General features: G+C 39.9%; 1 protein-coding gene across 7 annotated transcripts in view; it reads right to left on the minus strand.

Moving 5' to 3' along the window:
* Positions 1-12,088, minus strand: part of LOC111024666 (sterol 3-beta-glucosyltransferase UGT80A2) — a 61,025-nt gene that overhangs the window by 9,503 nt on the left and 39,434 nt on the right. For all 7 annotated transcript variants that reach the window (XR_015791190.1, XM_088124705.1, XM_022302410.2 and 4 more), the window contains 2 exons: positions 5,567-5,678; positions 5,231-5,401 (listed from right to left, as the gene is read on the minus strand). Coding sequence is in view for 6 of the 7 variants with exons in the window: in XM_088124705.1 (XP_087980831.1) it covers positions 5,231-5,401; positions 5,567-5,678 (283 nt within the window). In the remaining variant the exon portion in view is untranslated. The remainder of the gene's footprint in view (positions 1-5,230; positions 5,402-5,566; positions 5,679-12,088) is intronic.

A 12,088-nucleotide genomic window follows, 5' to 3' on the forward strand; every position in this document is an offset into this window, starting at 1 on the left:
AAGAAACAAAGGAGGTTGCTGAAAACCTGTCCCCTTTGTGGAAGAGCTCATTCATGAATACCTGGACTTGTTCCAGAAACTAGAGGAGCTACCTCCAAAAAGAACCGTGGATCATCGAATCCCTTTGAAGGAAGGGCAAACCCCAATCAATGTCCGACCTTACCGGTATGCCCATGCTCAGAAAGAGGAAATAGAGAGTCTAATTAACGAAATGTTGGGATCGGGGATCATTAAACCGAGTGTGAGTCCTTTCTCTAGCCCAGTGATCTTAGTCAAGAAGAAGGATGGCAGCTAGCGCTTTTGTGTACACTATAGGGCTCTCAACACTGCTACTATACCCAATAAGTTTCCAATACCGGTGGTAGAAGAATTACTTGATTAGTTGAATGGATCCAAGGTGTATTCAAAGCTTGATCTTCGTTCCGACTACCTCCAGATCAGGATGGTAGAGGAAGACACTCATAAGACGGCCTTCAGAACGCACGAAGGGCATTATGAGTTTCTAGTGATGCCGTTTGGCCTCACCAACGCTCCCTCCACCTTTCAGGCACTCATGAACAACGTTTTCAGACCATTCCTTCGAAGGTGCGTATTGGTGTTCTTTGATGATATTTTGGTATATAGTCCTGACTTGCAGACGCACCTCAAACACCTTGCCATGATCTTCAATGTGCTGCGGGCCAATTCACTCTTTGTGAACCTGAAGAAGTGCCATTTCGCGGTCGAACACATCGAATATCTGGGATATTGGGTCTCGGAGAAGGGAGTGGAAGCTGACCCCTCCAAGGTAGCAGCCATGATCCAGTGGCCAGAACCTAAAAATGTGAAAGAGCTGAGAGGGTTTTTGAGCCTCACGGGGTACTATAGAAAGTTTGTATCGAACTACGGCACTATTGCAGCCCCTCTTACCCAACTGCTCAAGAAAGACAGTTTCCAATGGTCGGATCAAGCTACTACAGCCTTTGAGCAACTTAAGAGAGCTATGGTGACACTACCAGTGTTAGCTCTGCTGGATTTCACGATCCTATTTGTCATAGAAACCGATACGTTAGGGACAGGACTAGGAGCAGTGCTCACGCAAAACCAGCGACCAATTGCTTACTTCGGCCATACTCTTTTCTTGCAGAACCAAGCGAAGTCAGTGTATGAAAGAGAGTTAATGGCTGTTGTTTTAGCGATGCAACGCATACTCTTTCGAGTTAATGGCTGTTGTTTTAGCGATGCAACGCATACTCTTTCCTGGGGCAGAAGTTCATTGTTCGAACGGATCAACAGGCCCTTAAATACCTTTTAGAGCAGCGTATAGTCCCACCCGAATACCAGAACTGGATCTCCAAGTTGTTGGGATACGACTTTGAAATACAGTACAAGCTCAGATTGGAGAATAAAGCAGCTCATGCTTTATCACGGATGCCCGCGACCCCAACACTAGCAGTCCTTTCGGTAACCGTAGTGATCTATGTGGACGTTATAAAGAGGGAAGTCTCTGAGGATCCTCACCTTGCCAAGGTGTTGACTAACGAAGATCCGGACAGTGGAGGAAAATTCCACCTGCTGAACGGCGCATTGCAATACAAAAACCGCTTAATCTTAACAAAAACATCAACCTTGATACCAGCTATCCTTCAGATGTACCACAATTCGGTAGTTGGAGGACATTCGGACTTTCTGAGAACCTACAAGAGACTAACAGGGGAATTGTACTGGCACGGGACGAAGGAAGATGCAAAGCGCCATGTGAGTGAATGCGAGGTGTGTCAATGACACAAAACAGAGTCCCTAGCTCCGGCAGGACTTCTTCAGCCCCTACCGCTACCTGACCGAATTTGGGAGGACCTAACGATGGATTTCGTGGAAGGGTTACCTAAATCACAGGGGCAGGAAATGATTCTAGTCGTGGTAGACCGTTTAAGTAAGTATGCGTATTTCATTCCTTTGAGTCACCCGTTTTCAGCCAAGGTGGTAGCAATGACTTTTATTAAGGAGGTTGTTAGGCTGCACGGCTTCCCGAGATCCATCATATCAGATAGGGACAAAGTTTTCATCAGCCATTTCTGGACGGAGTTATTCAGATTGCAAGGCACCACACTCAAGAGGAGCACTGCCTATCATCCTCAGACGGATGGACAATCAGAACAAGTGAATCGCTGCTTAGAAACATATTTGTGGTGTTTTTGTAGTGAGAAGCCTAAGTCCTGGGGATAGTGGTTGGCGTGGGCAGAGCATTGGTATAACACCACTTACCACAACTCACTGGGCTCCACACCATTCCAGGCACTGTACGGTTGAGCTCCTCCACCTTTGATATCTTATGGGAGTCAGAAAACAGCCAATGCCACTTTGGATCAACAACTCACTGAGAGAGACCTTGCTCTTAACCATCTGAAGGAACAATTACAGAAAGCCGAGGATCGTATGAAGAAAAGTGCTGATAAATTGCGCCGGGAGGTGGAGGATAATGTTGGCGACCTAGTGTTCCTAAAGGTGCGACCCTATCGCCAACTGTCTATAGCCAAAAGAAGGAATGAGAAGCTGCAGCCTAAGTTCTACGGACCCTATGCTATCTTACAGTGGATTGGTAAAGTCGCGTACTTATTGGACCTACCAGCGGAAGCACGAATTCACCCTGTCTTCCATGTGTCACAACTAAAGAAAGTTATTGGGACAGCTTTAGCCGCTCCTCTTATTCCACCACAGCTTAGGAAGATTGGGAATGGGCCGCAGAACCAGATAGAGTGTTCGCGTTTCAAAACAATACTACCACAGGAGAAAGGGAGGCTCTCATCAGCTGGAAGGGTTTACCTGACAAGGAAGCTACTTGGGAGAATGTCCGTGACATGAGCAAACAATTTCCTATGTTTCACCTTGAGGACAAGGTGACAGTTGAAATGAGGGGTGATGTTAAAGCCTCCAATTGTAAAAACATATAGTAGGAAGGGTAAAGAAGTCTTTTTAGGAGAGGAGGGCCATAACCGCCAAGAGAGAGAAGGAGGGGGGACCAGCTACATGTAGGAAGGAGGGAAGTTCTGCCTATAAGGGGAAGAGAATGTAGGCTAAGGGGGGTATTCTAGCATTTTGTGTGGGTTAGCTTTTGGGCTGCTAGGGAGAGATTCCCCACCCTCTCGGATTGGTGGGTCTTTTGTTGCCTTAGGGCTGTTTTTGTTCTTTTCGTATCACCTTCGGGTTATCTTTTGGAAGTAAATCTGAGTACTGAGGAGTTGATACCTCACACAATTTAAGTTCTTTAGATGATATTCAACAGTGTAAAAACAAACTGCTAAATTAAGGAATTTTTTTTTAAAATAACTATAAAAATATTTTTTAAAAACAATCAGAGCGCAGGGAAACCTTGAGGGAGGGGGGAATTAGTTTAAGCCAAACTAAAAAACCAATGTGGCACCGACAGAAATCATGTCATGAAGCTAACAATCTTCGATAATATGTTAATTCTAATAACAGTGGGAATGAAAAGAAAAATACAATTAACAGATGTAACCTAATAAGTAAAAAGCAAAAGCATCCCAATTCATACCAATATAACAAATAGAATACTGAGAAAAATATTTGGGTAGAGAACACCATTAAGAAGCTTTGAGCATGACAACATCAAACCTTTAGACTTGTTTTAAAAAGTTCTTTGATTCCTTTCAGAAAAAAATTATGAAATTGTAGGTTTGACATTGACCCAAAGAAGATTCACAAGGAGATAAAACCAGCCGTGCTACTAGTGCTCTACCACGAGAAAGCCTAAAAGAAGACTGTGCTACCAGTCGCAAAAGAAATTGAAAATGAAACAAGTATTTGTGTTCACGAGATGTGGAGTGCCAATCTTTAACCCCCCACCCCGTGCACACACACACACGCTTTTTCTCACTGATCAAGAGAATTGATTGATTTTTTTGTATTGTGTACTAGGGTGTTCTTCTAATCCAAGTTTGATATAGAATAAGAGCCAAATGTAGAGTCCCATTGGCTAGGAAGGGATTTTTTCTATTGATTTTTTATTAAAGGTGATAGCTTATTTAGATTTATCTCAATTAAGATAGGTAAAGTAAAAGAAGTTTTCAAGTGTAAGATGTAGCTTTTTGAGTCAAAATAGAACGCCCCTCTTTCCTTTTTTGTCATGAGAAGGGGAAAGTTTTTTCGCTAGTTACTTTAGAAAGATGGCAGGGTTGTGTTAGTACTTTACACATGGTTTTGAAAGTCGACGACTCACCTCTTTTCTTGGAATCTATAACTCTCTCTACTGAGAGAGACACCATTCATATCTATCGGTGGATATTCATAAATTTTCAATTCTCTCATTTTTTTTACAGCTTAAACTAAGCTTCATTTTTTTATAGGTTTTTGGTCTTAATCAAGATAGGTTAGAGCACGTTGAACCAGACAGTGGTTGCTTAAGTCTCATCCAAAAGTTTAATCTCTATAATTTTCTTTTCTCCCTGAAAAAAGTTAACATTGGTGGCAGCCCAAGATCAGTCAACTCAAAATCTCCTTGATAAAATGAGCTAATTTTCTACAAAAGAGAACACTTATGCTCATCCAAGCGTTGCTTTCTAACTTGCAATCTATTTTCTTTTGGTCTTCCACGCTCCTGCCAAGGTGTGTACTACAATTCAACAAATTCTTCCTAATTTCCTTTAGGAAGGAGTAAAATGAGTGGGAGAACACATTGTTAATCGGTAGATTGTATCCTCCTCTATTACCAACGGTTGCCTTGACATTGAAAAGACCATAGACAGTAATAAAGCTCTCATGACTAAATGAATTTGGCAGTTTTTTTATGACAACCCTGCTCTTTGGAAGGACATCATTTTGCTACAAACCAAATACTGGAATATATTGAAATATAAATAATAGAAGAACTACAATAACTCCCAAATTATTTGGGTATTTGGACCCTCCCTCTCTTGAGCATTCTTACTCGAGCCTAAACCACACTAAAAATACACAAAAACTAATTAAAAGACATAAAATCAGACTCCACTATAAAATCTTCTGCACTAGTAAGATGGAGACCACAACAATTTTTAGCACCCTTCCCTTCTAATAACCTAAACAGCACAAAGCTGTGGCAAATTGGATTGGTCAGCAAATGACCCATGTTGAAGGGTTAAGGAACAAATGGAAGTACAAAAAACAAAAACAAAAACAAAGTAGATTATAAATTGAAATTACACATTCAAAATTCCACGAAAAGAATATATAGAATAACAAATTTGATTCTAACCATATGCGGGGGGATTAGCAATTATCGCATCTGCTTTAAAAGGAATTTTAGATTCCGGATCAACATCCTGGCACGCAGGAAGTAATGAGAAAATAATATCCTTCAAATGATTTCGTTGAGTATGAATCTCCGAAGGTCCTGATGGAAAGAATCCTTTATTCTTGACCATATCTGTAGAAAATAAAAAAAATTTCATAATCATAAATAAGCTCCAAATCTTAGCATATTTTTAATACAAGAGGACATCCCTCACACAATAGTTTAAATACCGATCTTCATTACTATAGCATTTTGATGTTATGCAAAAACGTATGGGAAAATAATCGGAACACTTACAATCGGCAAGAACTTTAGCATCTCCTCCCAAAGGAAAGAACTCCAACCCAGTAGAGAGTACAAAATCTTTAAAGTTTGCATGAGTTGCCAATCTAACTCTATGGCCATACTCCTGCAAGTAATGTGTCATCTCTGCCAACTTAAAATTAACTTAGTTTATCAAAGTTTATTGAAGAAGAGAAGAGAGTTTCTACCAATTTTTATAAGCACTCTTAAGAATAGTAAAATCGCAATTTATTTGTTATACTATCCTCTTCTCCGATGATGAACTATGTTTAGCAATTTTAAGAAATAGCTTGCAAATGAGTTTTACATCAAAGACCTAAGAACCTTAAAGTACTTCTTAGGGATGAAGTTTGTGAGATCTATCTTTCAACAATAGAACAAATGACTGATATGCTGCCTATGCCTGTCAAGAAAAATTCTTGACAAACTAGGTAGGGAAGAGATCTTCAAACTAGCTTGGTAGGTACTGGTAGCATTACATTTATTTTATATTTATTGTAAAGAATAATTGTCTATAACATTTTAGTTTTTTCCTCATTTGGTGATGGTCTTTCTATGTATATGTATACTTTTTTAACCAGAAATGGATAAAAAATACAAAATGTTCAAAGAAATGACCTCCCAAAAGGAGAAAAAGATAACCAACAAACAACCTAAAACAGCAGCCTCCAAAACAAAAAACTTAAGCATACCAAAAAAGCCAACTAACCAAACTCACCAGAGCAACAAACTCTCCAGCAATAAAGTAAGCAAAAGCCAAAGTTAACACTCAACATGCCAAAGAAACCAAGCTTAAAAATAAAAAAACTAAAGATCTGCTCCCAAACAGCCAAAACCAGCCAAACAAAACAGCAAACCAGCTGCTCCTAAAGCTTGAGAAAAAGCTTTCTTCCCACTTCGTAGAACTTCTAGGTCTTTTTGAATTTAGATCAACAAATTGGTATTTGGGCATGATAGAAACAAAAGTGATGCCCACAGGCAGCAGGGTACCATTGCAATATTACGCTAAGGGAATGGAAAGGTAAGTAAGCTCCCTTCTCTCTCCTCTCAAAGTCGTCAATCCTAGCCTTTTGTTCGTGTTTGAAGTTTGTCCATGAGAGATTCCAGTTTTAGAATTAGTTCAGATTTTAGTTCTTTGATATCATGGTTATCATGGAAATTAATAGTTGTTGTGTGGAGAATACACATTCTTGCTTATGGTTCAAAGATTATTGGTTTTATGTGGAAGATATGAAATGCCATGATGTACTGCCCATGAAAATTCTGCAGTTAGTTTGGTTTGAAGATCAGTCAGTTAACATGATGCAGCTGCCAAAGCAAACTCTGCCAAAGCAAACTCCGTTTTATAATCAGTTAAGAAATGAGTGTGGTATGTGTAGAATTCAAAAATTTAAATTTGATTCAAGGTTTCATGTTGAATTAGTTGTTGGGCCTCCAACCGGAGGGAGAAGAAAGATTGTAATTGCCGTTGGAATTGGGAAAAGTGGTTGGATTGCTTTTTGAGATACGATTTTTAAGGGAGATGGGAGTCCCAGGGGATAAAGAAGCTCCAAAGGAGAAGAGCGCATCAAATTCTCAGATTTCTTATGCTGAGGCTTTGGTAGGAGAGAAGAACGGAAGTTTTAAGGATGAGGCTATTCAGAAGTTCACAAAGAAGGTCAAGGATCAGAACTCCTACTCCAATGGGAAGATGAGAAGTCAAGGAGTCCCAGCCACCAAAGGATTCTTAAAGCATTATTGGGTCAGACAGGAGTCAGTAGAGCTCGAGTGGGATAGTGTAATGGTCATTTCGATGATTTATGCACCCTGATTCAAATAGAAACGAATGTTTGCGGTTTCATTTTTGCTTACATCGAGATAAATATAAAATTTGGAATTTTTGTGGGTTGAGTGGGAGCTTTAAATGGAGAAGTCAATGTGCCAGGATTGTTCTTTAAGCAGAACTACAAGAATCAGTTGCTTGCAGCTTCTTCAGACTCATTGGACATCCAAAGACAGGAAGTTGTGGCAGATGAAGAATCTCATAAAGGAAATCCCTCTTCATTTATGCGATAAGAAGTTAGAGGACGATGAACATTTATTTCGATGCCAAATTCCGAGGTAGTGAATGAGAATTTGAAAGGGTTACTGAATGGGCTACAGTTGGCCATTCGGTGATTCTTCCTACTTTTAGGGAAGAAACGGATAGAAATAAGGATGATGTCACTATTGTGCCAGAAATAATCCCATTGGTTGAAAAATTGAATGACTTCTCTGTTGCAGAAGAAGACTTAATGGATGTCTTCAGCCCTAAACTTAATCTGGAAAAGTAAACTTTTATGGATCCTTTATTTCCAATAGAAGAATCAATAAAGAGGGGAGAAGAGGAAGGGATTATTCTTGAAAAGCCAAATGACGTTTGTACATTAAATGAGGAAGGGGAAAATGAAAGGTTTTTTCTCAAAAAAGTAGAGGAGGCTGGTTCATTAGTTGATATTCCAGGCAGACGCCTGACATCTCAAACTTACAACCAACTTTTAATGAAGAAGGGGGTGAGAGAACAGAACATGTGACAAGGAACGAGAGAAGGAAGCATTTAATGTTCATTCTCTGCATCTAATGCAGCTGCCCGTTCGCCAAGGGTTACTAATGTGAATGGTGTTTCTCCTTGTGAAGATATCCAATATTTGAATTAAATCTACCCAAACCATAAACTTAAGCTTTTGGGTTCATTGAAGGTTTATTCATGTTTAATATGGTATCAGAGCAAAGGTCTTCTGTTTGAACCTTACATGGTTGTTTCTTTCCCATTTATATTCATTTCCACTTGTTGGGTCTGGTGCAATTTTCTATGCCCACAAGTAAGAAGGAGTGTTAAGATATCAAATAAGTGAATTAAATTTAGGCAACCCATAAACTTAAGCCTTTTGGTTCATTAGTGGTTTATTCTTTTTTTTTTTTTTTTTTGAACGAGAAACAACTTTTCATTGATATACGAAAAGGAAAAATGTTCAAGATACAAACCCCAAAGGGGTGAAAAAAGAAAAGAGGGAAGAGGAAATATCGAAGAAATAGCGCAACAAGAGCAAAACAAGCTCGAAAAGATAAAAGACATTCTAAAACAGAACTCAGAAAAAACTACTTGCTACTGAGCTTGGAAAGCCAAACTAAATCCAGAGCCAACATCAACAAGAGGGAAAACCCGTCCTTAGCACCAAGAGCGAAAACCAAACTCCAGAAAGAACCCAGTAGAATCTAGGGACACAAGAATAGACCGCAGACAGAATTCAAATAATGAGTAATCACCAAAAACTAAGCCTCAAATCTGTCTTCAAAAAACAGTCAAATACAAACCAACATATGCTAATCTGCACACCGGAGAAAAACTTTGAAAGTCCCACCAACCAACCGACCAAAATAAAACTGCAGAAGGCGTAGGAGAAACATTCCAACTTTCCGAACAACCGAAAACTCAAAGGGCAGACTCTAATCAGACAAGAGTAATCCCCATTTCTTCAAAAAAGGAAGGAATTGTTGATTGTTGTGGGGAAACTAACTTCTTATCTTCTTTTTGCTCATTAAATAAAATTTGAAGATCTTCCTCAAAGGATTGCTCAGAAGCATCCTAAATAGGGATGTCTGACTTTGGGGAAGAGTCCAAGCTACTAATATTGGTTGGACCATCGTCGTCTTCAGAATCATTATCCGAGCATTCTAAACAGGATAATCTAAGAGGCAAACCCTCGTTAGTGGAGTGTATAGAACCAATGCACGGAACATTTACCTTGTCCATACTAACTTTACTAACTCCTTCCCTTTCCTTATTGAAAGACTTATTCAAGTTAACTTGAACCCCTTCAGCTAACAAAGGCTTTGTGAGTTTCTTTCCAAAAATAGTGGTAGACTTTCTACGAAAATAGTAAAAAGGAAGGGGTTGAATTAATCTTTCGGTATTCTTCATACTAGGAGGAAAATGGTTGCCCTTTGATTTTTGTTTTGAAATAGCTTCTGCATCTGATTCTTGAAAAACCGTAGGGCCAATATTGTCCATTTCCTTATCAAAGCCCACGACTTTACTGACCAGAGGGGTGCTCAACTGACCTGTCACAATTACTAGGCCAGCACGAGCATTTTGAGAAGATAAAGGGTCTGTTGCAACAATAGGCGAGGTCTTTGAAAGCTGAACGGAAGGAAATGAAGACTTGGCAGCTCCATTTATAGCAGCCAATTTTACCACAAACACCCCATATTTTGTAGTTATCTCAATAGAAGTCGGAATAAAGCCACATATATTCTTCTCTATTTGAATGAAGGCTACTGAACAGTTTACCAGGTTTAGCGATGTTGAAGAGATTTTCTTTAAACCTCCGAGATGGATTCCAATGGCCTTGAAGCAATTCGTGTTCCGAAGCTCTAAAGGTAAGTCACAAATTCTCACCCAGACACACCATCATTTCATTACTGCCATATTTTTCGACATCCCACTTCTCCATCTTCACATGAATACATCTAACTTGTGCCACTTGCCATTGAGCCAAGAGTTCAGGGCCGTCCATTTTCAAATCTAAATAAAGCCTTATCTGCCAAGAAGGGGTTGACTTGGCAATTTTCTGAGAAGACTCTTTTGAGGGAGACAGCAATTGCCTTCCAACTATCTTGAGCACTAAACCGTGAAATAACCATGGCGCTATCCCAATCTGTTTCCACAACTTCGGCTTCCTTTTGAACCCAATACGAGTTGCTCCCTTTTCTTCTCTCAAAAACCTCATCCTCTATTGTAGGGATGCCATCATGCTATCTCTTTTCTTAACCTTCTCTGTAAATGAAGAGGTGGAGGCACCCTTCAAAAGCTTCCCATTGGAGTTCCCCAAGAAGTCTTTTATCATGTCCCAAAAGGTTACCCAGTCGTTCTTTCTAGACTCTGCAGGTACAGATATGTATTTTCGTCCACCCGATGTGGGCCAAACAACGCATTCCAAAAACCAACCGTGCGAGAATCTCTTTTTCTAGAATCGACAAGTTCCATTCCCGTCCCTAACTTGCATAAGAAACCTTGAATGCAATGCGTTGGATTTATCAATATTTGTTTAAATATTAGTTGTTAATATTAGCTGTTAATATTTAGTCTTTATTGTTGATATTTAATCTTTATGGTATTTAGTACTTTTCTTGTTTGTAGCAGGTCATTCTCCTATATAAGAAGACCTAAGTTACATGTTTGAATATAATAGAATATTTTTATTCTCTCAAATTCACATGGTATCAGAGCTTAGGAAGTAAAACCCTAATTCTAAAAAAAACCCTAGCTTTCATCCAAAACCCTAGCTGTTAACAGTCATCCTCTCCTCCGGCGATCTTTTCGGACGATCTCTTCACAGCGACCCAGCTATCACCGTCAACCCTCTCCGCTGTCTGTCATCACAGATCTGCCATCCTTCGCAGATCTGTAGACCGTCGTGGTAGATCTGTGCCGTCGCACCGATCGTGTTTGTTTGTCTGACCTGTTCGTCCGGCGATCTCTTCTCAGATCGGTTCATCCAGCCCGATCTTTGCAGATTTGTTGTCTGCACATCTTCGCCGGCCTGGTCTGTTCGTCCGACGCCGTCTCTTCGCGAACCCAATATCCAATTTGTTTGTGAACCCAATCGCACGCCGTACATCTAAGCTTGCAGCCCAGTCGATGTCGATCTCACTGCCGCCTTTGCAGCCATCTCGATCCCGCCGCCACCGCCGCCGCGTCATTGCCAATCAGTTCACTGATTTCGCAAATCTCCTTTAGTTCTCCGTTGCCGCTGGAGATTCTCTAAGTATTGGCGCCGTTCAGATTCAAGTTTTCTGGTTTTTCAAACCCTTGGCCAGTCCGGTTCACGAGTTGGTCTAGTACAGTGCTTTGGTTCAAACCGGTTCGGGTTGGTTCATCCGGCTTAACTGATTCTGCCTTGGTTTAACTCTCTTGGTTATGGTTATCTCCTTTCTAATATCAATTTGTGGCCTGATTTGATTTGGTTAATTGTTATTTGGTTTGGTTCTGTTGTCAGCTTTTGTTCAGGACAAGTTGTTTATTTAAAATGGTCCAAATCTCAACTGACAATGGTAGAGAAATGTTTGGTGATAGTTGTGGTGACTCAAGTATAGAGCAAATTCATCAAATCCATGTTTAATACTCCTCCACCTAATAGTGTTTTAGAAATTAAAGAGGTCTTTTTGGCTTTTCATCCTTTTTTTACACAAGAAAATAAGACGTTCTCTCAATGAAAAATCACGTTCTCTCAATTATCTTCTGATCTTCTAGAAGAAAGAAGCTTGAAGTATTTGGATCTATCAGAATTAAATGCTAAGAAAATCTTGGACATTAAGCAACTTCATCAGTCTTCTGCCATTACTCAGCCAACCAATTTTTGGGAAGTGAATTCCCTCAAAATAGGTAACTTCAATCCTTCTCGTGGACCATCCAACATTAATTAAACAAGAGACATTTCTTATGAGTAAGACAAGGAATCTCAATTAAGTATGAGCAGCATTGAATTTGATCCCCCT

The sequence above is a fragment of the Momordica charantia genome (assembly GCF_013281855.1).
Source record: "Momordica charantia cultivar OHB3-1 chromosome 6 unlocalized genomic scaffold, Mcharantia_2.0 BLBB01000006.1, whole genome shotgun sequence".
NCBI lineage: Eukaryota > Viridiplantae > Streptophyta > Magnoliopsida > Cucurbitales > Cucurbitaceae > Momordica > Momordica charantia.